The sequence below is a fragment of the Trichoplusia ni genome, chromosome 21 (genome assembly GCF_003590095.1).
Source record: "Trichoplusia ni isolate ovarian cell line Hi5 chromosome 21, tn1, whole genome shotgun sequence".
NCBI classification, from domain to species: Eukaryota; Metazoa; Arthropoda; class Insecta; order Lepidoptera; family Noctuidae; genus Trichoplusia; species Trichoplusia ni.
The window spans coordinates 720,840-747,744 of record NC_039498.1 but is presented as its reverse complement, the minus strand read 5'-3'; the positions used below and the strand labels follow the sequence as shown (position 1 = coordinate 747,744).

At 44.1% G+C, this 26,905-nt stretch overlaps 2 protein-coding genes and 1 non-coding gene across 3 annotated transcripts in view; 2 read left to right on the top strand and 1 right to left on the bottom strand.

The window, feature by feature from the left end:
• Window positions 1-15,864, top strand: part of LOC113504289 (cullin-1) — a 40,785-nt gene extending 24,921 nt beyond the window's left edge. The window contains exons 9-21 of the mRNA XM_026886529.1: window positions 536-670; window positions 1,652-1,810; window positions 6,840-6,969; window positions 7,293-7,426; window positions 9,101-9,208; window positions 9,522-9,593; window positions 9,996-10,148; window positions 10,785-10,903; window positions 11,685-11,805; window positions 13,736-13,836; window positions 14,361-14,466; window positions 15,180-15,293; window positions 15,735-15,864. Coding sequence (XP_026742330.1) covers window positions 536-670; window positions 1,652-1,810; window positions 6,840-6,969; window positions 7,293-7,426; window positions 9,101-9,208; window positions 9,522-9,593; window positions 9,996-10,148; window positions 10,785-10,903; window positions 11,685-11,805; window positions 13,736-13,836; window positions 14,361-14,466; window positions 15,180-15,293; window positions 15,735-15,815 — 1,533 coding nt within the window. The 3' untranslated portion in view covers window positions 15,816-15,864. The remainder of the gene's footprint in view (window positions 1-535; window positions 671-1,651; window positions 1,811-6,839; window positions 6,970-7,292; window positions 7,427-9,100; window positions 9,209-9,521; window positions 9,594-9,995; window positions 10,149-10,784; window positions 10,904-11,684; window positions 11,806-13,735; window positions 13,837-14,360; window positions 14,467-15,179; window positions 15,294-15,734) is intronic.
• Trnat-agu lies at window positions 12,889-12,962 on the bottom strand. Its single transcript has one exon. It is a non-coding gene; the product is annotated as a tRNA-Thr (tRNA).
• Window positions 15,865-17,706: 1,842 nt separating the features above from the next.
• LOC113504203 (4-coumarate--CoA ligase 1-like) lies at window positions 17,707-26,758 on the top strand. The gene is made up of 9 exons (XM_026886376.1): window positions 17,707-18,033; window positions 20,626-20,833; window positions 21,425-21,755; window positions 22,820-22,982; window positions 23,526-23,665; window positions 24,329-24,464; window positions 25,009-25,230; window positions 25,834-26,004; window positions 26,481-26,758. The coding sequence occupies exons 1-9, from the start codon at window positions 17,917-17,919 to the stop codon at window positions 26,604-26,606; spliced, it is 1,614 nt and encodes a 537-aa protein (XP_026742177.1). The 5' UTR covers window positions 17,707-17,916; the 3' UTR covers window positions 26,607-26,758.
• The last annotated feature ends 147 nt before the right edge of the window (window positions 26,759-26,905 follow it).

The following is a 26,905-nucleotide window of genomic DNA, read 5'->3' as shown; positions in this document are numbered from 1 at the left end:
ATATTATTAGTACGAAAATAAAGTGTTTGGTATTCTGAGGCAAGATAATTAATTTTGAATAGAAGGCCTTTGTCTTTTCGCGTAGAAATAGTAGATTTTGAATGACCCAGAGTCCCCGGACAGATAGGCGGGCCTCGTAGGGTACCTGGGTCATTTTTTTTTATATACCTACATTTAAATGTACATTCTTATTTTTTTATGTAATGAAGTTATTGATTAGAATTAATATGAATTAAAGATTCTCATACATTTTAAATGCACGTGACATTAAATTAAAGCCCAATCTAATATCGCTTCATTTAGGTAGAATCTTTGTCTGACCTAAAGTAGATAAATGATATCTGTAATTCAGACATCAGCACCCAAAACGGGGTAGGTATTTCTGACACTATGGGCCGGGTTCACCACCGCCACATAAGACACTAACTGACAGATCTTTTCATACAAAGAATGTCAAAATTTTCAACTTATCTGCCAGATAGTGGCTAATCAATGATTGTGAAACAAGTGCTTAATCTTTATTCTTCGTCCCTAGGCTGAACAGCGTCTGCAGGAGGAACAGCGTCGTGTGCAGGTGTACCTGCACGAGACCACCATGGAGCGCCTCGCCAAGACCTGTGACAGGGTGCTCATTGAGAAGCACCTCGAGATCTTCCATGCTGAGTTCCAGGTTAGTTATGATGGTGGTTAGAATAAGGATGATGATTGGTTTTGACCCCTGAGTTTGTTTCGATATTTCTTCTCAGGGTAGTTGATAGGAAATGTCGACTCCAGCGATCTTAAAAAAAATATATGCACAAGTGTGTATAATCCTTTAAGATATATCATATATCTTACTTGCAGAATAAAAAGTATATCCAAACACAATTTAATAGTTTTAGTGGGCCGGGTATTGTTTTGCCCTGGTAAAACTGGGTTGAGGAGGTCAGGTAGGCATTCGCTCCTTGTAAAACACTGGTGCTTAGCTGCATCTGGTTAGACTGGAAGCCAACTCCAACACAGTTACGAAAAGGCTAGGATGATAGGATGACCTTGTTTTATGGACTTAACTACCTGAGGGACGTCCCGGTGGTGAAAATTAATTATAATCTGGAAAATTGATTATAATATTCATGTTCACTTGTACATGTATATTTTAGTCACTTCTTAGTCGTCTTACAAAAGCGGCCTAGTTCATGTATCCGACATAAAATACCCCTAGGCGCGATTATTATTTTTTATCATCAACTAAGATAATAGGTACGAAGAAAAATTGCACGCGACTCCTCGCTCCTTTTACTTAGACACAGGATAAGCATTAATGTATTACACATATGCTTGTCCTAAGCGAGGAACGAATCCGCGACACGTCGGGATGATAATGGGTGCGAGTCCGACATGTCCTCGCGCCGTGCCTACGGCATGGGTTGAGCATCATAAACGGTCAGAAGCGTTTCATCCCGGAAAAAAGGAGGCGCCGTGCCCGACTGCGCAGTCTTTAACCACCAATTTGTTATTGGTCGTGTAACACCCGTCAAATATACGTGGGTAAACCGTCGCGTAATTTAAAAAGCAATCATCCTCCTGAAAATTCTTTAAAAATAATGTCTTTTACTCAAGTATAGTCGTAATCCTTGACACATTGAAGCTTACGTTCCTCATTGCATTGCAGAAACTGCTGGACGGCGAGAAGAACAGCGACCTGGGCCGCATGTACCTGCTGGTGGCGCGCATCCCGGACGGGCTGTGCGAGCTGCGGCGCCTGCTGGAGCAGCACATCCACGCGCAGGGGCTGCAGGCCATCGACAAGTGCGGCGAGTGCGCGCACACGGTGAGCGGGGGGGGGAGTAGGTAGCAGGGGGACGGGCTGTGCGAGCTGCGGCGCCTGCTGGAGCAGCACATCCACGCGCAGGGGCTGCAGGCCATCGACAAGTGCGGCGAGTGCGCGCACACGGTGAGCGGGGGGGGAGTAGGTAGCAGGGGGACGGGCTGTGCGAGCTGCGGCGCCTGCTGGAGCAGCACATCCACGCGCAGGGGCTGCAGGCCATCGACAAGTGCGGCGAGTGCGCGCACACGGTGAGCGGGGGGGGGAGTAGGTAGCAGGGGGACGGGCTGTGCGAGCTGCGGCGCCTGCTGGAGCAGCACATCCACGCGCAGGGGCTGCAGGCCATCGACAAGTGCGGCGAGTGCGCGCACACGGTGAGCGGGGGGGGGAGTAGGTAGCAGGGGGACGGGCTGTGCGAGCTGCGGCGCCTGCTGGAGCAGCACATCCACGCGCAGGGGCTGCAGGCCATCGACAAGTGCGGCGAGTGCGCGCACACGGTGAGCGGGGGGGGGAGTAGGTAGCAGGGGGACGGGCTGTGCGAGCTGCGGCGCCTGCTGGAGCAGCACATCCACGCGCAGGGGCTGCAGGCCATCGACAAGTGCGGCGAGTGCGCGCACACGGTGAGCGGGGGGGGGAGTAGGTAGCAGGGGGACGGGCTGTGCGAGCTGCGGCGCCTGCTGGAGCAGCACATCCACGCGCAGGGGCTGCAGGCCATCGACAAGTGCGGCGAGTGCGCGCACACGGTGAGCGGGGGGGGGAGTAGGTAGCAGGGGGACGGGCTGTGCGAGCTGCGGCGCCTGCTGGAGCAGCACATCCACGCGCAGGGGCTGCAGGCCATCGACAAGTGCGGCGAGTGCGCGCACACGGTGAGCGGGGGGGGGAGTAGGTAGCAGGGGGACGGGCTGTGCGAGCTGCGGCGCCTGCTGGAGCAGCACATCCACGCGCAGGGGCTGCAGGCCATCGACAAGTGCGGCGAGTGCGCGCACACGGTGAGCGGGGGGGGGAGTAGGTAGCAGGGGACGGGCTGTGCGAGCTGCGGCGCCTGCTGGAGCAGCACATCCACGCGCAGGGGCTGCAGGCCATCGACAAGTGCGGCGAGTGCGCGCACACGGTGAGCGGGGGGGGGAGTAGGTAGCAGGGGGACGGGCTGTGCGAGCTGCGGCGCCTGCTGGAGCAGCACATCCACGCGCAGGGGCTGCAGGCCATCGACAAGTGCGGCGAGTGCGCGCACACGGTGAGCGGGGGGGGGAGTAGGTAGCAGGGGGACGGGCTGTGCGAGCTGCGGCGCCTGCTGGAGCAGCACATCCACGCGCAGGGGCTGCAGGCCATCGACAAGTGCGGCGAGTGCGCGCACACGGTGAGCGGGGGGGGGAGTAGGTAGCAGGGGGACGGGCTGTGCGAGCTGCGGCGCCTGCTGGAGCAGCACATCCACGCGCAGGGGCTGCAGGCCATCGACAAGTGCGGCGAGTGCGCGCACACGGTGAGCGGGGGGGGAGTAGGTAGCAGGGGGACGGGCTGTGCGAGCTGCGGCGCCTGCTGGAGCAGCACATCCACGCGCAGGGGCTGCAGGCCATCGACAAGTGCGGCGAGTGCGCGCACACGGTGAGCGGGGGGGGGAGTAGGTAGCAGGGGGACGGGCTGTGCGAGCTGCGGCGCCTGCTGGAGCAGCACATCCACGCGCAGGGGCTGCAGGCCATCGACAAGTGCGGCGAGTGCGCGCACACGGTGAGCGGGGGGGGGAGTAGGTAGCAGGGGGACGGGCTGTGCGAGCTGCGGCGCCTGCTGGAGCAGCACATCCACGCGCAGGGGCTGCAGGCCATCGACAAGTGCGGCGAGTGCGCGCACACGGTGAGCGGGGGGGGGAGTAGGTAGCAGGGGGACGGGCTGTGCGAGCTGCGGCGCCTGCTGGAGCAGCACATCCACGCGCAGGGGCTGCAGGCCATCGACAAGTGCGGCGAGTGCGCGCACACGGTGAGCGGGGGGGGAGTAGGTAGCAGGGGGACGGGCTGTGCGAGCTGCGGCGCCTGCTGGAGCAGCACATCCACGCGCAGGGGCTGCAGGCCATCGACAAGTGCGGCGAGTGCGCGCACACGGTGAGCGGGGGGGGGAGTAGGTAGCAGGGGGACGGGCTGTGCGAGCTGCGGCGCCTGCTGGAGCAGCACATCCACGCGCAGGGGCTGCAGGCCATCGACAAGTGCGGCGAGTGCGCGCACACGGTGAGCGGGGGGGGGAGTAGGTAGCAGGGGGACGGGCTGTGCGAGCTGCGGCGCCTGCTGGAGCAGCACATCCACGCGCAGGGGCTGCAGGCCATCGACAAGTGCGGCGAGTGCGCGCACACGGTGAGCGGGGGGGGGAGTAGGTAGCAGGGGGACGGGCTGTGCGAGCTGCGGCGCCTGCTGGAGCAGCACATCCACGCGCAGGGGCTGCAGGCCATCGACAAGTGCGGCGAGTGCGCGCACACGGTGAGCGGGGGGGGAGTAGGTAGCAGGGGGACGGGCTGTGCGAGCTGCGGCGCCTGCTGGAGCAGCACATCCACGCGCAGGGGCTGCAGGCCATCGACAAGTGCGGCGAGTGCGCGCACACGGTGAGCGGGGGGGGGAGTAGGTAGCAGGGGGACGGGCTGTGCGAGCTGCGGCGCCTGCTGGAGCAGCACATCCACGCGCAGGGGCTGCAGGCCATCGACAAGTGCGGCGAGTGCGCGCACACGGTGAGCGGGGGGGGGAGTAGGTAGCAGGGGGACGGGCTGTGCGAGCTGCGGCGCCTGCTGGAGCAGCACATCCACGCGCAGGGGCTGCAGGCCATCGACAAGTGCGGCGAGTGCGCGCACACGGTGAGCGGGGGGGGGAGTAGGTAGCAGGGGGACGGGCTGTGCGAGCTGCGGCGCCTGCTGGAGCAGCACATCCACGCGCAGGGGCTGCAGGCCATCGACAAGTGCGGCGAGTGCGCGCACACGGTGAGCGGGGGGGGAGTAGGTAGCAGGGGGACGGGCTGTGCGAGCTGCGGCGCCTGCTGGAGCAGCACATCCACGCGCAGGGGCTGCAGGCCATCGACAAGTGCGGCGAGTGCGCGCACACGGTGAGCGGGGGGGGAGTAGGTAGCAGGGGGACGGGCTGTGCGAGCTGCGGCGCCTGCTGGAGCAGCACATCCACGCGCAGGGGCTGCAGGCCATCGACAAGTGCGGCGAGTGCGCGCACACGGTGAGCGGGGGGGGAGTAGGTAGCAGGGGGACGGGCTGTGCGAGCTGCGGCGCCTGCTGGAGCAGCACATCCACGCGCAGGGGCTGCAGGCCATCGACAAGTGCGGCGAGTGCGCGCACACGGTGAGCGGGGGGGGGAGTAGGTAGCAGGGGGACGGGCTGTGCGAGCTGCGGCGCCTGCTGGAGCAGCACATCCACGCGCAGGGGCTGCAGGCCATCGACAAGTGCGGCGAGTGCGCGCACACGGTGAGCGGGGGGGGGGAGTAGGTAGCAGGGGGACGGGCTGTGCGAGCTGCGGCGCCTGCTGGAGCAGCACATCCACGCGCAGGGGCTGCAGGCCATCGACAAGTGCGGCGAGTGCGCGCACACGGTGAGCGGGGGGGGGAGTAGGTAGCAGGGGGACGGGCTGTGCGAGCTGCGGCGCCTGCTGGAGCAGCACATCCACGCGCAGGGGCTGCAGGCCATCGACAAGTGCGGCGAGTGCGCGCACACGGTGAGCGGGGGGGGAGTAGGTAGCAGGGGGACGGGCTGTGCGAGCTGCGGCGCCTGCTGGAGCAGCACATCCACGCGCAGGGGCTGCAGGCCATCGACAAGTGCGGCGAGTGCGCGCACACGGTGAGCGGGGGGGGGGAGTAGGTAGCAGGGGGACGGGCTGTGCGAGCTGCGGCGCCTGCTGGAGCAGCACATCCACGCGCAGGGGCTGCAGGCCATCGACAAGTGCGGCGAGTGCGCGCACACGGTGAGCGGGGGGGGGAGTAGGTAGCAGGGGGACGGGCTGTGCGAGCTGCGGCGCCTGCTGGAGCAGCACATCCACGCGCAGGGGCTGCAGGCCATCGACAAGTGCGGCGAGTGCGCGCACACGGTGAGCGGGGGGGGGAGTAGGTAGCAGGGGGACGGGCTGTGCGAGCTGCGGCGCCTGCTGGAGCAGCACATCCACGCGCAGGGGCTGCAGGCCATCGACAAGTGCGGCGAGTGCGCGCACACGGTGAGACCCTGCCTGAGGGAGTGGCTGCTGCCAAACTCTTACTGACTAAACCTGAACCGCCGCGTTACGTCATCCATGTTTTTGTGTCGATGTATAGCAATGCGTTGCAATCTTTAATACACCGACTACGGGCTTCCACCGGCCAGTAGTGTGGACTAGTGGGTCACTTTGTGTTCGTGTTATGTGGAAGCGGCCGTGTAAAGAGCGACTGACTCCTCACCTCACATAAGAACCACATCCATAGCACCGAATGTGGCCCCCCGCCGAGGGTCCTGTACTTGCCTCCGTGCCCAGAACCCTAATTAGGGCGGGAGATATTAGCAAGCTCCGTGCAGTCTAATAGGGCTGATGTCTACCTGGGCAGCGGGATTGTCTGAAAGGGTTACCATGGCCCCGGTTCACGAAGGACAAAAGAAGAAACACGGGCAGGTTTTAGTTAGTATGAGTCTGACACTCCCTTCCGCTCAACTTAAAGTGAAAGGACAGGTTTCCTTTCACTTGATTTGCCATCCGAAAAAAAGGCACACAGTGACTATGACAAATTACACAAAAGGAAGGATGCCGAATGAGTTTTTAGCTAAGGCCACCAAGTATTACGGCAGGGCTGGAGCTGCAGATGGCAGAAGGAGCTCCATTCTTTTTCACACTGTTTTTTGCTCCTAGCATTAGACCAAGACTGTTGGGATGAGGGAAAGGAAAGATTTTGCCTGGCAGTGGGACAGTTATGGCTAAAAATGACAAAAAAATAACTGCCATTTCGTCCCATAAAAAAATAGTATAACAAAAAAAAATATTATTACCTAGAGTTTTTTATATGGTCTAAAACATATTAATTGATGAAATTATGTTTTCAGGATCCCAAAGTATACGTCTCGACAATATTGGAGGTGCATAAGAAATACAACGCTCTCGTACTCGTCGCATTCAACAATGACTCCGGTTTCGTAGCCGCACTCGACAAGGCCTGTGGAAGGTTTATTAACAGTGAGTATATGTATCTGTTTGTTTGTTTGTTTGTCCTTTATGGTTGTTAAGTCGCGTTGACTGTCAATGCGTGACTTAAATACAGCTTACATTTCTTCAATTCGGCGAATTAGTTATCTTAAAAAAAAATTCAAACCTACCTTTTCCACTACCTTAGGGGCTGAATTTCCGGAAACCCTTTTATAAGTCCTCATTTACAGTATAAAAGGCACCTGCATGCCATTTCACACGGTCTTAAACCCCAATGGGCTCTGCGTTGATATGTCAGTCAACCATTTATACATATATGAAACTCCATACTTAACACAACAACGTATCCACAGGTAATGCAGTGACAAAAGCGGCGAATTCATCGTCGAAAAGCCCCGAGCTGCTCGCCAAGTACTGCGACCTGCTGCTCAAGAAGTCCAGCAAGAACCCCGAGGAGGCCGAACTAGAAGACACGCTCAATCAAGTGGTATGTCACAATTACAATCATCATCGGTCTAGCCTTTTCCCAACTATGTTGGGGTCGGCATCCAGTCTAACCGGAGTTACTCAACTACCAGTGTTTTACAAGGAGCGACTGCCTATCTGACCTCCTCAACCCAGTTACCTGGATAACATGGATACCTCTTGGGTAGACTGGTTGTCAGACTTTTTTCTCTAGCTTCTGACTACCTGTAAAGACTGTCAAAGATGTAGGAATAACAGCCGGGACCCACAATTTAACGTGCCTTCCGAAACACGAAGGAACTCGTTCTGACAAAGATGGTCACCCATCTACGGACCAACCGCGTCAAGCTTAGCTTAATCTGTAACCGATTCACTTTTGTGGTTTACAATTATAAATGAAATTAATTGATTTAAAAATCTAAATGCTCACGTTTTAAATGTCACTCCATTCAAATTTTATCAAAATCGGTGCAGTGGTAGTTGTAAATTGCATGGTCATCGAGTTTGACGCGACCCTGAAAATTTCAGCCTGCTAGCTTATCGAGAATGCCTCAAAATTGAATTAAAAAAATCCAAATGGAACGACAAAAAACACCCAAACATACAAACAAGAAAGTGAGAGTTTAAAAACGTGGGAAAATACTAGCTGTTGCCCGCGGGTCCCCTCTACATATCAAAAATGATCCCACGTGAACATAAAATTGGGATAAAAACTATCCCATGTGTTGAGCCTGGTAATAAACATCTGTGTAACAAGTTTCGTCTAAATCTAGTTAGTCGTTTTTGCGTGAAAGCGCAGCAGCTGTCCTGTTTCTTAATATTCGTACTATTACGGAATAGTTGTGGTCACCACGACAAACGAGTTCAGGTACCCGCGTAGGACAATCGTTTGTGAGTACGAATGCTTGTCCTGAGTGAGCGTTTTTCCAGGTTTAAACTCTAAATGAATTTACTCTTTACCAAATCCCACGATACCCTACGGTGTGAGGGTTTATCACTTAAACGTCAAGAGATGTTTTCATTAAATTATTTGTAAGTTGCGGCTAATTGAGAAGAAAATATTTATTTGTAACTTTCATAATCCGATATTATTAAATGACAATCTACACAGCTCTTTTAATTGGTAAAATAGTAGTATTTCATAAATCTTTGTTTGTAGTTAACATCCCCGACTTTTAAATCCTACCTAATATTATAAACGTGAAAGTTTATATGTATGGATGTTTGTTTCTCTTTCACGCAAAAACCACTGAACGGATTTAGACGAAACTTGGAATACAGGTATTTTTATAATCACGATTAATACATAGGATAGTTTTTTTATCCCGAATGTATGTTCCCGTGAGATCGGCTTTCAGTCTAACCGAATTCGGCTGAGTGACAGTGTTTTACAAGGAGCGATTATCCATCTGACCTCCTCAACCTAGGTACCTGGGTATACCCCTTAGTTAGACTGGTTGTCAGACTTTCAAACGTCTGACTATCTGTAATGACTGTCCCAGATGTATGAATAACAGCCAGGACACACATATAACGTACCTTCCGAGACACGACGGAACTCGTTATGACAAAGATGGTCACGCATCTAATGACCAACCGCGTCAAGCTTTACTAAACCTGTGATCGATTCACTTATGCTGTTACAGGTTAACCACAAGCTCCTCAAATTAAATTATATGTTATTGATTTATTTCAGATGGTTGTGTTTAAATACATCGAGGATAAGGACGTGTTCCAGAAGTTCTACAGCAAGATGCTCGCCAAGAGACTCGTTCAGCACATGTCGGCCAGCGATGACGCTGAGGTACGTAAATTTTCATATAAATAAGATAATATGAGGTTCTAACCATGGATGGATCCCAACGGAGACAAACTACCAATGTGTTATATAGCGTGGCGTAACAGTGGTGACATCATTAATACGCCACTCTATATTTAATTTCTTAATTAATCTAAGCCACTTCAGACGAAACCCTCCGTCAGAAACATAGTGTTGAAGTGTTGTAGAAACATGTTTGATTCCAAATAATTGAATTCAGAAATCTCCAATCGGTAATCACCAAATATAATTCACTTTAAGAATGAATTGTTTTAAAATGTATGTATTTTTTTCACAGGCATCGATGATCTCAAAACTGAAGCAGGCGTGTGGATTCGAATACACGAGCAAACTACAGAGAATGTTCCAGGTATGTCACATCGAGCTAAGAGTGTTTAGTACGTATTGATTGCGTCCTGTCAGGTATCCTGAGAGGTGTAGTTAAAAATGGCAACAATGCGTGACGTTTTGCGGGGTCGATTCCTGCAAACAACAGGAATTTCACCTATAAATTCTTGCTTAAGTCTGAGTCATATAAGGATTATTTTAAACGACTGGTTGTTCGTGGGTTTTCCACAAACATTTCAGTCACATGTACAAGACACCCAGACACAGGACAAGCATTCGTGGATCACACAAATGCTTACACTCTACGCGAGCATCGTAATCTAACCTGTGGTACATGGCGGATTTGGCTTTATGAATTATTTTTAGTTATATAATAGAGAACAACAGGAGTGTTATTAATATCTGTATTGTTTTTGTTTCGCAGGACATAGGTGTATCGAAGGACCTGAACGAGAACTTCCGCAAGCACATGTCGAGCAGCTGCGAGCAGCCGCTGCACATCGACTTCAGCATCCAGGTGCTGTCGTCCGGCTCCTGGCCCTTCCAGCAGTCCTCCTGCTTCCAGCTGCCCACCGAGGTGAGGGCCACACGACCATATAGCTCGTATCCTATCGGACCTGTAACGTAGTAGAATATGGTTAAATAGAGATAACATATCATAAATACCGCAGCTACCCCATAATAAAAAAGGCTTTATTTCGAGTAGGCTTGTCCAGGTAACAATACAGTAATGACTAAGTACTCAGTTCCAAAATGTAATTTCTTATGGAGAAGAATTGGCTAGAAATTCCATAACACATTTATACCAGATGTTTAAATAAAATGTTATTGTGCTCAGGTGGTCACCATTATCACCACCAGTAATGTTTTGTAGAATAATCTTTGAACTACAAAGCTCCTGAAATTGATCAGTGATTAATACTTAAACAGTCAATCGATCAATCTAACTAATGAATAAATATATTCAATTGGTTTTCAAAAAGTGATTTCATAAATATATGTTTTATTGTTTCTACCATTACTGTGATCATTTATATTTTATTCCAATTTTTCCAAGTGATTATTATCATTACTGTCCTGTTACATTGCAAAGACCTCCCTTCTCTCCATTTACCTCAGTCTAACTCCAACAGTTTCATTTCCCCCACCATCTACATCTGCCACTAAGTCCAACTACCAATGTTAACTAACACACTTGACTGATCCCGTCCAGTTGGAGCGCTCGGTGCACAGGTTCTCGACGTTCTACTCGTCGCAGCACTCCGGACGGAAACTCAACTGGCTCTACAACATGAGCAAGGGGGAACTCGTCACCAACTGCTTCAAGAACAGGTGCGTTCACCTTCACTTGTATGTAAAGTACCTATATTTAAAGGTACATGGTAAAAACATAAAATCTGATGCAATGTCCAACAAAACTATCGACATAGTTTGTCTGTTGGATCTTATTAATAATTTGTTAAACATAGATATGTAAATACATAAGTATATTATAAGTATAGTATATAGTATTAAGGTAATGTGTAAGATTGATATTTTTTTAAAATTTTTACTCTATTTGTGTACAAAGTATGTTCTTTAAGCATGTATTTAAAGAAGACCAACCATTTTGATGTATTAGTATTCTAGAAATTCGGTTTAAATGTAAAACATGACTAAAACAACAATAAACTGTATAAATCAATTGAATAGATTAGTAGGATATTTATTTAATATGTTTTTGAATAAAAGACTCCATAGTCAGAGTGCCATATTGTTCCTTAATTATTGTATGGCAGTGAAAAAGACTAACCATGGAGTTTCTTGCTCGTTCTTCTCCATGAGAATCTACCTTCCGAACGAGCGTTAGCTTCAATAGGAGACTGACCGACAGACTGAAACTAGATTTTAATATTGTTTATATAAATTGTTTGACGTCCAGAAGTGCCATATACTGGTCTAATTGAAATAAAGAATATGACTTTGAAAAGATAAACTACGGCACGGACATCCGAGTTGATAACCACTCGTAGATTTGACATTATGACTATGAAGTTATCACGTCAAATCGTTTCCTTCCGTCAAATTGATTACTATCCATAGTAAACTGTATACATGTCCTTGCTCCCACCAGATACACGCTGCAGGCCAGTACGTTCCAGATGGCGGTGCTGCTGCAGTACAACGACAACACGTCGTGGAGCGTCAGCCAGCTCGAGCAGCACACCGGCATCAAGGGGGACTTCCTCATACAGGTACGCTACACTACCTCACGGCGGCCCGGGGCTAGTACACGGGACGAACCCACTAAACTAGGAATAAAACAATGCATAAATAATTCAACAAGGATCCAGGTCTCTTTAGCTCCTGCCTAGGCAGCGAGATTGCTCGAAATTAACCCTTTCGAGCAATCTCGCTGCCTCGACCCCGTGGCTCCGTGGTACACGAATGGCCAAGAAAGGAACATGAGTGGGTTTCAGTCAGTAGAAGTCTAACACTCCCTTCCAAAATAAAATTGTTTATTGCCCTAAAATCGTTATCTGATGAAGTCATTTGATAATTTCCCATCCGAAAAATAAGGTCTGGTCTGTTTTGCCTTAATAAGATTGTTGGCAAAGTAAGTTGTGGCCTGAACTTCGCAAAGCGTACTCTTAGTAAACGTTGCTAACGTCATTAGATTTTGTGTTCGCTCTGGCTAGAAGCTCATAAAATCTCGCTAGTAAATCTAGTTGAGTAGTCCAAACTTGCGCCAACACTAACTGCAGAGCCCACAAAAAAGAAAAACAAATAAACTGTCTGACCGGCCTTGGAATGACGAAGACTGAGGAAAGCATTCGTGGAAACAAAGCTAGCCCTATTCGGGTATCTAACCCGTAACACGTCGCGCATAATGAGTTCAAGGGTGGTGATCATCGCACAATCATTTGGCCTGGGTGGGATACCGAAATTGACCACCTATACGGCAGTTAGCGCCACTAACTACTATAGACCATTAAATTAGGTAAATAATATATTTTAACAACGTCAAAATACTTCAAATATAAAATACTGGGCCATACTATTTATGGCACCAAATGTCCCTTTCACGTTAAATAAAAAATAAAAATAAAATACGAATGAATTGCAAACCTCCTTTTTGGAGTCGGTTGAATTTGTAAATCATAGTGAAAAATCATTGGGCTTTTGAAACTCAATTTAAAAAGCAACATTGTAAAACTTGTTCAAATAGCATTTGTCTGCAGGAATTATTTTCTCGAAACATTACTCCCGACTAATTTACTTGACAACAAAAAAATATATAAAAAAAAACCCGAAAAGGTGTGATTATTGTAAATCCAAGGCCCCGGCGAGATTCGAACTCGCGATCTCCTGTTTACTAGACAGGCGCTTTAACCAACTAAGCCACGGCGCCTTCGGTATCTCTGCTCAAATAAAAGCATCTCTATGTAATGTTGGGAAATATTTCAAAGGTTAAGGTTACATTTTGAGACCTTTTTGTTCTGACCTTTTTATTCAATAATCCTCTTTTTATCAGAGAGGTTTGTTTTCATATTCTGTACTAAAAATTTTAAACATTTATTTAATTACGGCTTACTCTGGATAGCCTCATTAGATATATTGGTGTCAAAAATTATTACAACGATTTTCTTTCAGTAACTGAGACACGTTAAAAACTAGATCTTAAATCAAATTATAGTGTAACAACTAGAGTCATATTAAGGATAGGAATTCGTCTCTTAAAATTAAAACATGAGAGTTAATTTCAATTTCGGTAATTTCAAATGGTATAAAATAAATAATCATTGTCATTGACATGTCTTGCGATGATCAACATCGCGTAGAAGCATTTTTGAGTAACACGAATTCTTATCCTGAGTCTGGGTGTCGTTGTGACCTCAATGTCATTCCTTAATGCGGACGTCTAATAACGAGATGATTTGAACTGTAAATCTGCCCTTTTTCAGGGTGAAACTGATGATGAAAATACGCCTCCTTCCAGCAAGAGTTTCTTTCCTTCCTTTTACCTTTGTACCTTAGACCTTAAAGAATAAAACAAAAAAATATGATGTGTGCGTTTCGAGTCTACGACTTTTGACTTGACAGTCGAACATTCATACCACTATCCTATCGCCATCTATCATCTTTTCCTATGACTAATTTGTATAATTATGTTTGTGTTGCCAGGTGCTACAGATCCTGCTGAAGGCGAAACTGTTGGTGTGCGCGGACGACGAGTCCGAACTGTCCGAGTCGTCCGTCGTCGACCTCTACGTAGGATATAAGAAGTTAGTATTCAACATAATAGGCGTAGCCACACTGGGGCAGATGGGGCGCTTGGAACACCCTGACACTGACCTATAAGGAGCTTAAGTAACACAAAACCAATCACAACAGAAAGACCGGCGGGGGGGGGGGGAGATAGGTTGACTTGCTGCCCCACCCTGGGTTGGATACGCCCATGTTTATCACTTAAGAAATACTCCTTATGTCTCTATATCACGCGTACCCCTGAGATGTTTCTTCTCAAGGTAGCCAATTAGAGAATTTAGATTCGAAAATGATTATTCTTGTAAAATTTTCAGTATAACTAGATCGTTTCAAAATAGTCAAGCTAAAAAATATATACTTTTGCATTAAGTTTACAACGATAGATGTCTGTTGACAGCAGTGTAAATAACAGCCAGGATACAAAATAACGTGCCTTCCGAAACACTGAGGAACTTGTTAAGACCTGGATGGTTATTTATCCACCTACCGACCGCATTAAGTGTAGCAATACAAGTTAATTAACAATAATATTTTTCAACAGCAAAAAACTTCGCGTGAATATCAACATCCCGCTGAAGACGGAACTTAAAGTAGAACAGGAGGCCACGCACAAACACATCGAGGAGGATAGAAAGATGCTTATACAGGTAATAATAATCATTCATCATCATCATCATCATCATCATCATCATCATCATCATCATCATCATCATCATCATCCTAGCCGTTCCTCAACTATGTTGGGGTCGGCTCCCAGTCTAAACGTATGCAACGAAGTACCAGTGCTTTACAAGGAGCGACTGCCTATCTCTCCTCCTCAACCCAGGTACCTGGTTGTCGGCTTCTGACTACCTGTAACGACTGTCAAAGATGTGTAAATAACTGCCAGGACACAATATAACGTGCTTTCTGAAACATGAAGGAGTTCGTTATGACAGATGGTCACCCTCTGCAGACCGACCGCATCAAATGTAGCTTAACTATGACTGATAGATAAACTTATGCAGTTGTATTTTATGCTTGCTTGCCGCACCTTTGATGCTTATAATTCTACTTTACAACAATATTACAAAAGATAAAATACATATATAATATACTACATCTATTATCGCCTATCTGTAAATATAAAGCATAAACACTCTTATCCTCCTACTTGTAATTTCACAAACATTCAAGTCACATGCACAAACACACCCAGACTCAGAACAAATATTCATGGATGACACTGTCTGTTTGACGTGATGACCTATATTAAGCTGTCTTTATCACTCTATCCATGCAGTCAAAATATTTTTACTATTTACTTTCATTCTGTATTTTCTTAATATATTTTACTTATATGTATTTTGGTTTGTTTCAGGCCGCGATCGTGAGGATAATGAAGACCCGCAAGACTTTAAAGCACCAGCACCTGGTGGTTGAAGTCCTCAATCAGCTGTCCTCGCGATTCAAGCCGAGAGTCCCCGTCATCAAGGTAATTGAAACTTGATAAAATAATATAACTTTATTACGATAAATTATAAAAAATGTCATTTACTGTAGAAAGTAACTTGGGAACTGATCAAAGTTTTAAAGTTCCTCTTCAACTTGAGAGTCTAAATTTCAATTAAGTTTTATAATTTTGTGAGGTTTTTACAATAATTTAAAAAGATTTGTGCTCGGTGAATTGATATTTAAAAAAAATATATGCAACAATAGCCAAGCAGATTTGTCCACTCGAAAATTAAGGATCGAAGGACTTCATTTATACCAGCCTGTCCTTGTTATTGATGCGATAATACAAGGCATATGACATATTATGAACTCAATAATTGTTTATTTTTATTTGATTAAATTTAAATGTTAATTATCACAATACATATAACGTACAAGAGATAATTTTAGCCACTTATCCCATAAATTGTTTGATCAACAGAAATGCATCGACATTCTAATTGAGAAGGAGTACTTGGAGCGCACGGAGGGCGAGAAGGACACGTACAGCTACCTCGCGTGATCGCCGACACACTATGTAATAAATGATATATAAACAATATTATGTAACACTATAATGTTTTATTTAATCTCGTACATATACCTTGTAAAGCCATTAGAATGGGAATACCAGTCAGTTCACAGTCCTTGTGTAATATTATGAAACCGACCGTTTCCATTTATGGATGCTTGTTCCTCTTTCACGCAAAAACCACTAACCGGATTTAGATGAAATTATACACACATATAAAACCGATATTTTAGGATAGGTTTTATCCCGATTTTATGTTCCCAGGGCCCCAATTCAGCTATTTACAACGGCCGATGAATTAATGAAATTTGGCTTAAAATGACAATTTTCGTAATCTCTTAAGCATTTTTCTACACAATAATTGGAAATTCAGTGCAGGACGATATACTCAACGTCAATACAATAAACTTCCAATTATTTTATTGGCAAAATACTTAAGAGAATAGGAATAATTTCAAATTGAATCCAATTGCCATTCATTCATCGGCCATTGTAAAATAGCAGAATCGGGGCCCTGGTCATTTTCGACTTGTTTGGTTGGCCCGCAGGCAACAGCTATAAAGCTTATAGAAAACAGTAGTATAAGTAGTAAGCAGTGAAGTTACAGTGAAAACGTTAAACATACTGACTGATCTTTGATCATTTAAACTTGAAAGCAGTTTATCTTTGTCAATTTTAGTTTGACTCGCGATCCCGCCGCGTCTGCTCATGATTAAGGACTCCGGTTGGGTCCGAAACTAGTCGGGCTACCCCGATAAATACGCGTGAGTAAACCGTTACATCATTTAATAATTTTAGTTTCTCAGAAAAAGAAAAGTATACGTGTCTAATATTTTTCAATAATCTAAAAGACCAAATAGTATTTTCCTTTTAATACCTAGTTGTCATCCCTATTATGTAAACATTTAATACAAGAATTGGTTCCAAGAATACTTACACCAACTTTTTTTTATTTCTTCTGTAATAAGAACATATTTAGAGTGCAAGCGTAAGAGCCACTGACACCCCGGGCGAAAATATTGTGGCGCACACTTGAGGGAAGCAATATCAAGTGTTAGTTTTTTGCTCATCCCAAGTAAAATTATATTAAGAATTTCATCTTTCCTTTAGCGTTACGTTTGACGGTGGAAGTATTCCACTTCTAGCGTAGAGCACAGTTCTGAGGGTTTGCGGCAGGAGAGGCAAGAGACTCCAACTTCAGACCTTGGCGCCCCCCAGAATTTGTCGCCCTGGGCCATCGCCCCATCACGGCCCTCCCCTAACGCCGGCACTGCATATGTATATTATTATATTGCACTTTGCTGTAATAAAAAAGGTTACCCTTGCATTGCACTATAAATGACGTATTTATGTAACAACTGATAATTTGTATCTCATTAAAATTATAAATGTTTATCTAATCTTATACTACGGAATACAGATAGTATTAACAGCTATAGATAAAATATTTCGTTAATAAACAATGTTAATGGTTCAGAGTTCATTCAAAAACCTTTTAAATATCTATAAGATTCATTATTATAGGTATTTATAAGTAGTTTTACACCCAAGTTATTCCCATTTACGTATGTCATCATCGGCCTAGCATTTTCCCAAGTATGTTGGGGTCGGCTTCCAGTCTAACCGTTTTCAGCTAAGTACCAGTGTGTCACAAGGAGCGACTGCCTATCTGACCTCCTCAACCCAGTTACCTGGGCAACACGATACCCCTTGGTTAGTTTTTAAACTGGATGGTATTTTTATCTCAAATTCCATCCAGTTTTTTTTCTGTTTACCTACTGAAAATCGTGTAAATACCTATTTCCGTTAAATAACATTCCGTCTTAAGAAAAATCTACTTATATTGCCAATTTCTTGCCAGCCCTATCTAAGCAAATCACAGAAGAAATAAAGGCATACTGATAAAAGAATAATCTACAACTATTTTACTAAATTGACGTAATTATGATGTTTAGAATTAGAAGATTAGAACACAATCAACTACTAGTACCTATATCTCATAGATAGTCGAGTTGGGTTTCCCTATTAAAACAGCACTTATCAGTTTCACACGCGATCTCGACTCGATAGCTCGTATGTTTACAGAAAAACAATGTTGAAGAACCCTAAATACGTGTACGGACCCCAAACTGTGTTAGTTCCCGCTAATATAAATTTTGGTGACTATGTTTTGGGGAAAATGTGGCCGTTTAGACAAAATGTCGCTATGGTAAGTAAATGTGTACTAATATTACAAAAATTATAGTAATGTCGTCGGGGTATTTATCCCAGGATATATTGATATAATTTTGTAAATTCTTGTACCATTAGAAAGCCACGTTATTTGTAATTTTCATAAACTATATTATTATATTAACGCAAAAAACACTGCCTAAGAATTAGTCTGCTTTTAGGTATAGAGAGAATGATCTTAGTTTCGCATAGAATGTTGGTTGTGGGTCGTTTTCCATTTCCCAACCTGTGTTGTGCGAGTCGTCGAGTCTTACTGGATTATCTGAATAATGTATTTTACAGAACGACTGTCTGTCTGACATCACCCAATTAACTGGGTGACACAGTATCCCATAGCAAGGCAAGGGTTATGTAAAATGTGTGAAAGATTTTTCTTATTTTCATTGTATCTTTGCTATCGTGACAAGCATTTCTCTCATCCACGAATGCTTATCCTAAGTCTGGGTGTCTTGTGCATGTGACTTGTATATTTGTGGAAACCCCGCGACACAAGGATTAAATTCCTTAGTTTATAAATTGTTTTTAATAGGTAAGGATTTACTTCCTGATGTAAACACAGTTTGTATCAAGCATGTTAAACACAATTTCTCACTAAAATACAGCTCATAAGTAAAAACATACAAAATAATCCTACTACTATTATAAAGGCGAAAGTTTGTAAGTATGGATGTATGGATGTTTGTTACTCTTTCACGTAAAAACTACTGAATGGACTTGAATGAAACTTTACCACAATATAGCTTATACATCAGAATAACACATAGGCTACAATTTTTGAGGTTTCTTATGTGAGGTCGTAAAAAAACACTTTTTTTGCGCTTACATTGCAAACGCTGACTGAATCCTACAAGATAGATAGAAGGCAGGTATAAATTATAACTTATATCTTCTAACCACGCGGACGAAGTCGCGGGCAACAGCTAGTATACTATAAATAAGTAATTAATTCAGTTTGCAATATATATACAGTCTGTGGAAGTATTATGAAACAACATTTTCCTTTACCTAGGTACTACGCTTGCATTAATTGAAGACAACTTCCATATTGCAATTGCTGTTTGTTGCTAAGCCTGTCTACTTATGTAGCTGTTCGCTATTGCGAAGTGCATTGCACCGCGTTTATCAGTATTGCTTTTCCTCGTTCTAAATAACTATGGTTATGTTTTAATGTACCGTGTGAGTCTGCTAATTTAATCGACGGTCTCTCTCTAACTCTTGCAAATACTTTTGTACCGTGTAATATCAATAATAATTATTGAATGATGCAACGGTTTATTCTCGCGTATTTATCGGGGTCGCCCGACTAGTTTCGGACCCAGCCGGAGTCCGAGAATCATGAGCTAACTTGAGTTCGACTCGCGACTGAATCATTCTCATGATAGTTACTATCAAAATAAACAATATCATTTTTAAGGGTTCCCATACAAAAAAATGAAAAAAAAACTGTCACCAGGTTGCACCTTATATTATCTGTATATTCATCAGGGATAATGACTACAACCCACGCCCATGGCACGGCGTAGGGCTCAGACCAAACTAAAACACCCTGTCTGGACCCCACACTCCCCGATCACGTATGCTTTGCGTTGGAAATTGGATTAAATTTGACACTATTCGGAACGTCCTAAAAATGTTGATAGACAACGTATGACATGATTATTGGAAATGACCGTAAGTGTTCGGCCTCGTACTGGATTAGAGCACAAAAAATTACAATTTTAATCCAATTTCCATGTTATTGTTTAATAGCGGAAATAAGGCCCTGCTTGCTTTATGTATATCTTTTCAATATCTATGTAAAAATTCTCGTTTTTCTTTTTTGAAACGACTCTGTACGATTTTGTACGACTGTATCGCGGGGTTTCACAAAAATTCAAGCAACATGCACCCAGGCTCAGGATAAGCATTCGTGGATCACACAAACGCTCGTCCTTCGCGGGGAAACCGCGTCACGTGGCTGTCAGTGAGTTTGGCCTTGCGACCTCAACTACTCGACTACCCGTACCTATAATTGACCTATGGCTATATAATTTTTTAAATTCAAAAACAGTCTAGCGAACACCCATATAGGTAGACTTTGATCTCCACTTATGGGGGGCCGTTATTGTAAATACTTGCAAAGTTAATAAACACTACATTATCTAATCTTCATTAAAACAATGATGAGATAACAATGTTATTATGTTCACGAATGTTAAGTATATTTATCAACTGCTAAAGCTAGCTAATTAAATCCAAAAAATATGTTTATATAAGGCGCATTTTTATCAACATCATCAGCCTAGCCTTTTCCCAAATATATTGGGGTCGGCTTCCTGTCTAAATGGATGCAGCTAAGTACCAGTGTTTTACAAGGAGCGACTGCATATCTGACCTCTTCAACCCAGTTACGTGGGCAACACGATACCCCTTAGTTAGACTGGGACTATATTTTGTATGAATTTAGCAATATATAAGTATGTTTATCAGTTGTCTAATACTCACAATACAAACTTTGCTTAGTTTGAAACTAGATGGCGTTGTATAAAAGTTCTGGACTACTACTGTACTATAATTATATCTCCTACAGATAAACGGAGCCACAGATGAACACCTAACATATTCGGACATAATACAGCAAGCTATGAACTTCGCTGTCTCCCTCACTCGTATGGGCGTCAGAAAGGGAGACACGATAGCTCTGTTCTCTGAAAACCGTCAGGAATACTGGGGCGCGGTAGTAGGAGTAGCTTGCACAGGCGCAATACTGACCACGATAAACACAGGGTATGCCAAAGGTGAGAAAAGTAATTTATAATGATTTTAGCCTTTATTAAATGATGCAACGGTTTACTCACGCGTATTCATCGGGATTGCCCGACGAGTTTCGGACCTAACCGGAGTCCTTAATTATGAGCTGACGCGGCGCCACTAATTAATGAATCAGTCTCACGATAGTTCTTATCCAAAGCCATTGTTTTTCCTCTCCTATTAATTATTTATGATTTATTTTGTTGTGGCTTCCAAGATAGCCAATAGGGATGATGTCAATTTGAATTAATGAAACATTCTAGATACGTAATTTCTTTTTTGTCCCTCAAGAACATATTGATCGAATCACAGTGAATGAAATAGAGTTACGAGTGACGTCACTTCTGAATAGAAAGTTATGCGAAGTCGTTACGTCACAATCCTCTCCTAAACTTTAAAGCATTATATCTTAGCTTATGGTACTCGTTAGTCATCTGCCTTGACGGATAGGTATTGCTCCCATGTAATAGGCAACGCCGAAAAACTAAAAAAACGTATGTCGTACTACAAAACGCTTGAATGCAAGAAGATTTCAAAACTAACACATTACAATAAAGTCTATTTTCCAACAATTCCAGATGAATTAATCCACGTCACAAACATATCAAAACCAAAATACTTCATAATATCATCGACAATGTACGAGATACACGCAAAGACGATCAGATCCCTGGAATTCGTCAAGAAAATCATAGTTTTTGACGGCGCAAAGTTTCAAAACACTCTCAGTTTCGACGACTTGGTTTTCGAGAAGAATGGACTGATCAAAAATGTTAATTACGAGGAGTTTCAGTCTGTAGAAGTAGAAGGTCAGACGGATACGTTGTTTATTATGTATTCTTCTGGAACGACGGGTCTGCCCAAAGGGGTAATGACTACGCATCTTAATGTTATCACTGCGTGTGGTCTGTAAGTATCATCATCATCATTCCCCTGCCCTTATCCTAATTATTTTATTTGGGGTCGGCGCAACATGTTATCTTCTTCCATACCTTGATATCGGCCGTCATCTCACAAGAAACACTCTTTACAGCCATATCGTCTTTCACACAATCCATCCATCGTTTCTTTGGTCGTCCTCTTCCCCTATATCCATCCACATCCATGCTTAACGCCTTCCGCACCACATGATTTTCATTCCTCCGCATACCATGACAGCCGGTTACCACGTAGTTTCTCTATAACCGGTGCCACTTTCAAACTTCCCCTTATATACTCATTTCTTAAATACAAGAAGTAAGTATACAGTTTCAAATTGATCAATTAAGCTCCCGTTTTTTTTGGAGTGAATCTTTTTATCCGACTTCCAACTAGGTTATGTTAAACGTATTACGCTACTAAGCGCCTACTATTATACCCATTGTATGAAAGCAATGTTTCGTTAAACGTTATCCGCAGTTCAAATTGATCTATTAAACCCCGTTGTTTTAAAGCGAAACCTCTTATCCGCCTTTCAACTACATTATGTTAAATCTATTACGCTAATATGGAGAGGGTATGAAAGCTGCGCTGTTTCGTTAAACGTTATCGGTATCCCAGCGTAGGAGGGATAGAAAGGGATAAAAATGCCCGCATTCACTCTTGCTGTATCTACAAGAGTGAATGCGGGCATTTCAAATTCATTTCCACATATCGAAGCTTCACTACTTTCACACGGGAATCAGTTTTCGAAGTGGTACTTCTTGGTCGGCGTTGGAGAAAAGTTTTTCGTCACGCGTCACTCGTCACTTTTTGAATGCAATGAAGGCTGCATTTCCACCAGAGATGCGCGATGGAAATGTGTCATGCGAGGATATCCGTAAATGAAGCGATTCTATTGGTTCTTCACAAACACATCTCTCGCACATCTCTAGTAAAAACGCAACTTCAGTAATTGCAGCTACTAAATAGTTAATTACCAAAATCCAAAAGAAAAAGCACCATTACCAATTTATACAATAATATACATATATAGATATACATCTCTCCCTCAGTCCAGCATCCCACGACGCTAGCAAGATGTCTCTCACCATATCCCCTTGGTACCACGTCATGGGTTTGGTGGGCACACTCACTGCCCTGGTCACCGGCAGGACGGCTGTCTACCTCAGCAAGTTCAGCGTTGATACTTATCTGAAGGCCATTGAGAAGTATAAGGTATGGGAGTCGAAAAATGGTGCTTATATTATAAAACGCGGAAGTTTGGAAGTATGGGTGGTTGTCTGTTACTCTATCTTTCAAAAACCATTGAAGAGAGTTGGACGAAATTTGGATAACAGATATTTTATAACCTGAATTAACACATATTGTAGTTTTTATATCGATTTTATGTTCCAGTGAGATCATTTTTTATTAATAGTTTTTATTAGTGATTAGTGGCCCTGACTGCTATTCCTGATATCGTGGGTTCAATTCCCACTCAGGACCAATGTTTATGTGATGAACATGCTCATTTGTTGTATGCCTGGGTATAATATGTCAATATTATGCAAAAAATATATAGGTATGTTTATCAGCTGTCTAGTAGTTTGGGACTAGATGGCATTGTGTGAAAGCTGTAGACTATTATAATTTAAAATTAATTTGATATGATTTTTCTTCAGCTATCTACAAACAACAGCCTGTAAATCACACTGCCAGGCAAAAACCTACCCTATTGTTAGAACTAATTAAGAATTATTTTTCCTTTGTAAATTCCAGGTAGTTCAACTGACAGTGGTGCCACCAGTATTAGTAGCGGTTTGTAAAAACAAATCGAAGTACGATCTGAGTTCCGTCAGAATGATATATTCTGGGGCAGCGCCATTGCACAAGGACACCATCAAAGATGTGGAAGCCACGTAAGTTAACACAGCAGAAAATGAAAACGTGTATTTTTGAATATATGAGACCCACAGTGCTGTATTATCCATAAGGCACTTTAGGCCAGTGCCTAAGGGCCCACCACCAGAAGTAGGCATCTAAAAAAAGCTCTATAAATTTTTCATTGAATGAAAATAACTTGAACTCCTTTGTTGCCTCGAGGCCTCGGGGTCCCTGGGCCCCTAGATCCGGCCCTGGCTACCCACGTCTTTTAGTAATATTGTTTTGGTTGTGGAAGCGTGATAGGATAATACATGGAGTAGTTGCATCTCTTTCGTAAACTTGAGATAATATGACTTTAAGATTTGATTCATGCCTATATCTGCTTTTACCTCGAAATCTTAAAATTATCATGAAGACACGTAAGTCATACATTGCACAATAATTTTATCTCGAAAACATTAAGGGGACTGCAGTGATTAAAAATCTCGTGTGACGTCACTTACCAGTACGCTTTTCACTAGCTCCCTTTACCATACATTTTATAATCATATTAAATGATGTTAATTTCAAAAAAATAAAAATACGTATTCAATATTTTTGGGAAATCTATCTAGATAGATTTATTACGTGCTAGCACTAAACGGATTTAAATTCAAATATCCTACTGCAGAAATAAATACATTTATCAAATGTTCCAGGTTCCCGAACGTAGAAGGAGTGTACCAAGGGTATGGTGCTACAGAGGTCACACTAGCAGTCCTGCGGTACCAGTTTAATGACCCCATCAACAAACTAGGCAGCGTTGGTGTCATCTCACCTAATACTATACTTAAAGTAAGTTGTCAAAAACAAAATATTTTTTTTTATTTCAGTGCGTTTTCCAGGCGCTTTTGATACACTGTTCAAAAAGATCTTTGCTATGGACAAGAACCGGCAAGAAAATGATTCATAGTTACCGGCACGGGTCTTGCGCGCTGACCTTCACCTGCGCAGAAGTGACTTTCTGGGTCCATTTGCGGTATGAAGTGAGGCGAATTTTTTCTTTGCTGCAGCTGCATGCACCTCAAGACGGCTCAAGATTGGCGTTTTATTTTGTCATGAGTGTACGATGCGCAAAGCGATCCCCACTCTTCGGCCGACCGCTCAAGATCCGTGCCGGTAACTATACTTCTCTCGACTTTCACAGTATGGGATTTAATCCTTAAGTCGAGGGGGAGTCACAAACATTCAAGTCACATAGACACCCGGACTCGGGACAAGCATTCGTGGATCACACAACGCTTATCCTATTCGCGACACGTCACGCTCAGTGGGTTTTGCGTGGTGACCTCAACCATTCGGCTATCAATGCAGTACATTTAACTATTGTATGTTTCAGGTAGTTGACATAGAGACCAGAGAACCATTAGGCCCAAACCAGCGTGGGGAGCTCTGCGCCAAAGGGGAACTGCTCATGAAGGGCTACGTGAACATCGGCCGAGGGTCAGACTTTGATGAAGAGGGGTTCTACAAGACTGGAGACATAGCTTACTATGATGAGGACCGCTACTTCTTCATTGTGGATCGATTGAAGGAGCTGATCAAGTATAAGGGGTTTCAGGTAAGCGGTGGATGTGATGTGTTTTTTTTACAGAATTTGCTATCTGACCCATATGAAAAAAGGGTAGAAAAAAATTGGTATAGTCCGATTCCCAGACCTACTGAATGATGTACAAAAAATTACACAAGACGCGGTCGAGCCGTTTCGGAGAAATTCAATTACGTACACCGACTTACACCGTAACAGGAGAATTTTACATATTAGATTTTCATGAGGATGATTCATTATTAAATGATGCAACTCGACTTGCGATCTCACCACGGCGTCAGCTCATGACTAAGGACTCCGGTTGTCGAAAACTAGTCGGGTAAACCCGATATATACGCCAAAGTAAACCGTTGCATAATTTAATAAGAGACATTTGAAAAATAGTGGTTTTTATTCAAGAACGTCTATCATAATTATGTCTATTCGTCGTTGGTTGTTTGCAGTTAAGACTAGACAAAAAATAATTTCATTGAAACGCTTACATATTCAAAGTTTTCTGTCATTTCGCAAATATAGAAGTAAGGGTAGGAAGTAGTATCGCATGCCTTTAACTAACTTATTTAAAAGTTGTAATCAACAATCAAAATATACTCACCCATGTTTCTAACTTCCTAGGTGCCACCAGCAGAAATAGAGGCAGTTCTACTCCAGCACGAGGGTATAAAAGAGGCAGCGGTAGTAGGCATCGAGGATCGCGCGGCTGGAGAAGTGCCGCTCGCGTTTGTGGTGCCGCAACCACGACAGACCCTGACCGAGAAGGAGGTTCAGAACTTCGTGGCGGAGAGGGTAAGAGACAAGATATATTGTTTTTCTTTACATTTGGTAAGAAGAGAAGGACAGCGACACCAAGATTAAAATATGTTTAAGTGGACGTCGCTTTTTTTTTCAAGATAATTTATCCTGAGTTGTTTTTGGATTAAGTACATGATAGATGTGTAATCGATTTCTTAATGATTAACTTTGGTAATATTTTTTTCAAACAGGCTTATTTAACCCCCGACGATAAAAAGATTAGTGTTATAACCTTGACATTGAATGTATTGAGCGTCTTCAATTTAGTAGGTAATTATGTCAGAAATTTCTTAGACATATTTGATAATAAAAACGTCGTTTTTTTACATTTTGGGGGTATTAATTTTCTTAGATTCTATCCTTTTCGCAGTTAATTGCTATCTTTCCCAAGTGTTTTGCCATCCCGACTACTTTTCCATTACTTTTCTCATTATTCCTATAACTCTATACCTAATTGCTTTCTCTTTCAGTTATCAAACCCCAAACACCTACGAGGCGGAGTTCGCTTCGTGAACCAGATACCGAAATCTCCAGCCGGGAAACTGCTAAGGAAGGATCTTAGGAAAATGCTGAAGACTTCGAAGAGTAAACTGTGAACCTTCTGCCCTTTGACTTAAGATATACATTGGCATGGCTTCGAACCTTAAAGGATTTTGATGAACTTACATGGTCTGCATAAAATTGCCTGTGGCATCTTCCCATACAGAGAATTTTGCTGCTGTAAATATTAGATAGCTGTAAAGATTAAATTGGATATTGAAATGAAACTACTTTTACGGATTTTATCGCGGTTTAATTTTAGATTTTAGTTCCCGACGTTTCGAAACCTTTGCAGGTATCATGGTCACGGGCAGACTGAGATGGCGTTCGTCTTGACAGAAGATGTTGCTCGTTC

Bases quoted from the DNA above. Each gene is read 5' to 3' on its own strand.
- LOC113504203 (XM_026886376.1), top strand. From the start codon at position 17,917: ATGTTGAAGAACCCTAAATACGTGTACGGACCCCAAACTGTGTTAGTT. The intron at 22,983-23,525 runs GTATGGGAGTCG...TGTAAATTCCAG, and splicing joins AGGCCATTGAGAAGTATAAG to GTAGTTCAACTGACAGTGGT. The intron at 23,666-24,328 runs GTAAGTTAACAC...CAAATGTTCCAG, and splicing joins ATCAAAGATGTGGAAGCCAC to GTTCCCGAACGTAGAAGGAG.